Below are 6,000 nucleotides of genomic sequence, written 5' to 3'. Positions count from 1 at the left end.
TCTGTTCTTGAGGCATCCTCAAAGTTGTTGTCTATTTCTCATTACATTATTTTTTGAGAAAAAGAAACTCACAGAAAAAAATACCAGTCTATATGTTCAGATGCCAGACTAAAACAACAATTTATTTCACTTGGGGAGCATGCTTGGGGTTTTAAAATTATTTGTGACAAATAAGCAAACTATGCAAATATGCTGAATATAGATTGGGAAAGCATCACAGGTGTTATACTAGTCAAGTACAATTTGGTACTAAAAAAAAGATTGCTTAAAGAAAATGATTTCTTGTTTATAATAAAGTCTAAAATCTATTGTTCCTGGAAAACCTTCTTTCTCCTGGAGGAAAGAGCCAGAGAAATTACTTCAGGATTTATCAGATGCTTTCTTATTATGTCTCCATCAGGACCTTGCAAGGATACAGATTTAGGCTACATTTTTAATTCACCTTTTCTTCACATTGAGGAGACAAACTCCTGGATAATCCTAAACTGTGCTGATGTATACACATATATTTGTTGCCTGTATAGGATGCCAGATATGAAACTGTATGAAGATATCAACAAGCTGAATGTGATTCTGGTTCTGACTTGTTTGGAAGGAATTCTTTATTTCAAAATGAAGTGGGAAATGAGACCTGGGAGGTCTGCTAATGCAGAAATAGGACAGAAGAGTACAGGCAGTATGTATGTGTGGGAAATATTAACCAGCAAAATAAGCTATCATGTTAATTAGGAAAAAGAACCAAACCAGATATTTTAAATATTTATTTGTCAGACTGGGATAACAGCCTTTATAGAGCACAATTTGCATAAGTTCTCAAGATACATCCTGTATACAATCACAAAACCATGGCATGGATTTATACATTAAGTGAAAACTGGGACAGATTTACAAGCATTTTTATACAATCTCATACTGCTTTTGTTTCAGTTTTTACAACTTTTAGAACAAGTCTGTTTTGTTTTCATTTTTCCTGATGATTCTGGAAGCAAAACTAAAATTAAAAGAAATTCAAAATGAAATGAATAACAACAAACCACCACCTATGCATGCAACATTCACTGTGGAAACATTACATTTGCCCAAGGACTATTCTTCTTTTTTTGTGGTTTTTGCAGGGTTTTTTGTTGTTTTTGGATTTTTTTAAACATTGTGTCTGCTGTACACGTTGTCTGTAGCATGACAGCACACACGTTAGTCAGCCATTGTTGAGCACCTGAGCACATCACTGAACATCTATAAGATACAATCAAATAAGGACACACTCACATGCTTGGATGTCAAATGGGGTTAATAATTTAAACTCAGTTTGTTTTACAAAAATGTATATTTATTTACAGGGTAGTAAATTAAGAAAACGAATCTCATCAAATCATCTAGTTTTAATTATGGATATCTATATATATTATAACTTTTGAGCTCATCAATATATTTGATTATTAATTTTTTCAAAATAATAAAGCAGAACATATAGAAAACATTAAAATGTTTCTTATGGTTTAAAGAGAGAGTATCCGGTTTCACCTATTCTTCCTATTTTCCTTCTAAAGGCAATATGTATTTATAAAGAGCAATTCATCCTACATGCCAGGTGTACTGAAAATTCACAGGGCATGTAGGACTAGTGTTAAAATATAATGTAGGTGGATACTTATGCTAAATTTCCTCTCTGTTTAATTACCTTTATAAGTTACACTCACACAAATTTTCTTTGCTATTCACATAGGTATGTACATATCTAGATATATACTCAAATAATGAATCTGGGACATTCAACATCGTAGCAATGAAAATAAACTAGTTAAAAATAGTGTCAGTTATGATTCAAATGATAATTTAAAAAAATACTATTAACATCTTTATGATATCTTCATGAAACTAAATCCTAATTAAATAATCTCTATTGGGCTCACACTAGCTTACAATATAATAGATGTATTCTCTTTCTTCATCATCATTCTCTATATATGAATCAATATCAGCTGGTTACCAGCTACCATATCCCACAATATAGCCATGCAAACATCCAGCATCCAGAAAAAGAACTGAAATATTTCCTAGGTCTTGATTTAAAGCCAGTTCAAGACAGCAGATTGGTTCTTACTGACTTGAATTGGTTTTTGTTTCTTCCATACAGGATCTATGTAATGTAAAACTGTGGGTAATAATAAAGAAGCAGTACTCATTGCCCCTGGATACTATCCCTTTAAAGTGTAATGATAAAAAACTAGCTTAACATTCATCATAGAAACTCTCATGTCTGGTTTTAAACTGGAAAAAAAAAAAGTTGCTGTTTGCTGCTCACTTTATGCATACTAATAACAATGATAATGTTATAAATCCCTGTCATTTGTAAACACACACACTGTGCTTTTGCTCATTTTTCAGCTTGTTTCCACTCTACAAGGCTTGAACTAAGAAGCAGCTTCAATATTTGTTGTGTCAGCAGATTTATGAATTTAAAGAGTTAAAATGCCTCTGCTATTGCCTCCCTGTAACATGTATCTTCAAAGCAATCATAGAAATGTGTGAACTCATTAATAATCAATCACTCAGAAATGATAAAAGTTGTTGCCACATCTAAGCACATTTGGCAAGATAAAAGAAACAAAAATTAATGAGAGAAGAGGAAAAAAAAATACCGAGAGATATACAAAAACAGTAAAAAAAACTAATAGTACTTGTTTGATTATTTTTTAAAAAAAAAGTCACGAGAGTTTTTCCTGACTTCATTCGTAAAACAAACAAACAACAAAAAAAGAAACTATGCATTCAAACATGAATCTGTGTTGCATAGAGTGATTTCAGTACAACCTAGAAATTTGGTCAAAAAAAGGAACTTGGCACACTTTGGTGGCATTCTCTGACCTCTGGGTGATGCTGCCTTGGAAAGCGGAGTGTGTGACACTGAAGGAGCCCCATCCTTGCTGCAGCTTGCCAAGGCAGTGCCACGTTCCTCACAAACTCTGCTCTTTGTGTTTCATGACAGGACTCCAAAACTGCCATTTCAACATGCACAAACATTTTGTGTGTTGTTCAGAGAACCAAAGATGCTTGAATTAAACCAGTTGCCGACAGCTGAGTAGCCTCAAAGGCAGCTGTTCCCTACTGCTCAACAAAAGTATTCAATAAAATCTCGGCCACATTTGTGTGTGTGCGAGAGCAAAGCATTCCTGTCCACTTTCTCAATTACAGATGATGATTACAGGCTGCCAGTAAGGCAGCCAGAGACTGCTCCTTCCTCTCAGAAATCTCCATAGCAACTACCAGTGAGACTTGCTGCCTTTGGAGCAAATCTTAGCAAGAACAAAATCACCAGCAGTTTGCACAAAATTGCACACCTCATGGCTTGCACTTCACACAGAATTTTTTTTGCAGGTCTTTTTTCAAAGTACAAACACAGTATAGTCATCAGGAATGCAAGATAACCCACCAAGAGAGCAACACGTATGTCAAATGTATCCACAAAGGATTTTATGTTTCAGTGGGGGATTTTTTTCTTTGAAGTATTTTCTTATAAAAACATATACAACATCAAAACATAGAATTTTTACAATAACTCCAGAGGACTGTTCTTAAAATATATGAGAGGTAGGGTATACATATACTGGTGAAAGCATAAAATTCAACATTAAAGCACACATCCTACTTCCACTGTCAGTGATGTTGTGTTTTTAGGATAGCTAATAAGATTTTGGTAAGATTGCTCTGCTTGAAAGATAAGCAGGCTACCAGCACTTTATGAACAACAGGAATTTCCTTTGTATGTGTAGCATTAAGATAATTTCTATGTTTCTTCTCATATTCCTGTTCCATGCTGATATTTTAAGTTGATAAACATAAACCAAAAACTGTACGTGGGAAGTGTCATCAGATGAAATGGTGTAGCTTTTTCACAGTCAATCCAGTTGCTTAATAACCTAAGCTTTATTTCCCTCCCCCTTTTTTTTTTTAAGCTTATAATATTTTCCAGAAGAATATTTTCAGCTTGTCCTGCACAACCTGTGGAAGTATACTGCATATATTCAGAAAATATAATGTACATCAAATAATATAATGAAAATTGGAAAGTCTTTTCTGGGTCAGAAAAATAAATGTCTGACATGCAGAAATTTGGTAATTTTCTTCTTTTAAGTATGCAAAGGTAATGAGATCATGTTTCCAGGGAAACTACTTTTTTTTTGAAGCTGTGAAATATTAAATAACTTTTGAGTAACACGGGAGTTAGTACCATTGATTCTTGGGTTTTGATGAACATGTTGTACTTTTAGGAATGGGAGAAAAAGCTCTCCTTTCTTCAAACATGGTACAAGAGAAAATACAGCAACCAGCCTAAGCCATGCCAGGCAGCAGTTTCTTCCCAAGTGGGCTAACTGCTTGGCTTCAAACCCCTGAAAGAGGGACTTTATGCTTGGAGGTGCTGACACAGACTTAAAAGTTACAATTACCTTCTTACTTACTTCTTTCCTAACTGAGAAGCCATGCTGTTGAGTGGATTATACTCAGACATTCACCTGAGATAGCAAGAGGAAATTCTTCATTCTAATGCAGCAGCATCCAGTCAGGAACTGCACTGCTGTCCGTTCCCCTTGGATTCCAAGTGTGTCACTAGTGTTGATACAGAGCCCTGCATCAAGAGGGTCACTCTTGGCCTGGTGAGGCTGCTGCTCCAAGGTGCCCACAAAATAGCCTAGAATTCATTGTCACTCTACAGTTTCAGAACAAGACTGGTTGCTGAAAAACGTGAGGACTAGTTGAAATAACTGCATTAGTCCCAGTGCTTAAGTCTCTTCAATCTCAAACTGATTTAGGCCTTCTGACTCAAAGGGTGGGGTGAAATACAGTGTCACTGACATTGAAACAGCATTTTATCTTTCTGAAGTAATGCGGCGTAAAACCTGCTCTTTCTCTTTAAAACCACATCCCAAGTTATAGACTGTTTATATAATTTTATTCATCACATTCTAGGAGAGTGGTTTATATCCATGGTTAACACACAAAAACAAATGAAACAATCAGATCTGATTCTCCACAGCATAGTTTTTGAAGGAAAAAGAAAGAAGGAAAAAAGTAATGTAAAATAACATTACCACTCTTGCAAACGCCTTGCAGTTTGTGTCAAGTGGCATAATCTCACTAAAGCAAATTATCAGAGATCCTAAGGTGCAGAGGAGCAAGTTTTGCACTTTCAATAAGTGAGATTTGGAAAGTCAGTCACCCTAGGTGCTTTTGCATAAAATGATCTCCTTCTGGTTGCACAGGATCCAGACTGCGCTGCCATCACACCACCTCCCTCTGCAGCCGAGCTCTGCGTTAGCACCTGCCTCCAGCCTCCATCCTTTCCTTCACAGTTACTCTCTTCACAGAGTCCAACAACATGGAGCCCTCGCATCAGTCTTCGTTTCAAACAGCCTCACTTTAACTTCTGGGCCCAGATTTTCTTCTCCTTTTGCTGTGTTTTGCAGCAAAAATAAGTGTACTAGCCCTCATTTAAGTGTGCTTTGTAGCCCAGAGACTGCTCCTTTCTACTTTGTTTTCTGAAAGACTAGCTAAACACAATGATATCAAACTATATTCTTGAAGTGATGCTGTTTAGAGCAGACTCTGCATGTTTTGTGCCCTAAGCAGACAGCTCTGCTCAGTGTGTTTGTGTGGAGCTGACCAACAGTTTGTGCCAGTTTACTATTCTTTTCCTTAGATCCACTTTGTCAAGCCAGATATAAGCTTCCCCAATCAGTGTCTTTTTCATAAACTTCCCTCCATTGGAGACAAGCAGAATCTGTGAAAATAGCAATGATAATAATCATCATCATTATCATCAATGTGCACAGTCAGATAGAAATAACAAAACATGAAAGATTCAGGAATGTTGAGCTCAAATATGCTTCACAGAGAAAAAGAAACATTGATCATCAATTTTTTTGTATAGAATCACCTTTCCCTCTACAGAAAGCCCTGTGAAAATTGCCTCTTCTCCTGCTTCTATTTCCTTGTCATGAGACG

At 36.0% G+C, this 6,000-nt stretch overlaps 1 protein-coding gene across 5 annotated transcripts in view; it reads right to left on the bottom strand.

Moving 5' to 3' along the window:
• Positions 1 to 746: 746 nt before the first annotated feature.
• Positions 747 to 6,000, bottom strand: part of PCLO (piccolo presynaptic cytomatrix protein) — a 324,658-nt gene continuing 319,404 nt past the window's right edge. For all 5 annotated transcript variants that reach the window (XM_033057798.1, XM_033057799.1, XM_033057802.1 and 2 more), the window contains one exon: positions 747 to 5,776. In XM_033057798.1, coding sequence (XP_032913689.1) covers positions 5,636 to 5,776 — 141 coding nt within the window. In that variant the 3' untranslated portion in view covers positions 747 to 5,635. The remainder of the gene's footprint in view (positions 5,777 to 6,000) is intronic.

Source organism: Catharus ustulatus, chromosome 4, assembly GCF_009819885.2.
Source record: "Catharus ustulatus isolate bCatUst1 chromosome 4, bCatUst1.pri.v2, whole genome shotgun sequence".
Classification (NCBI taxonomy): domain Eukaryota; kingdom Metazoa; phylum Chordata; class Aves; order Passeriformes; family Turdidae; genus Catharus; species Catharus ustulatus.
Note: the sequence above shows the minus strand (reverse complement) of the source record. Positions and strands in the feature narration are given on the sequence as shown.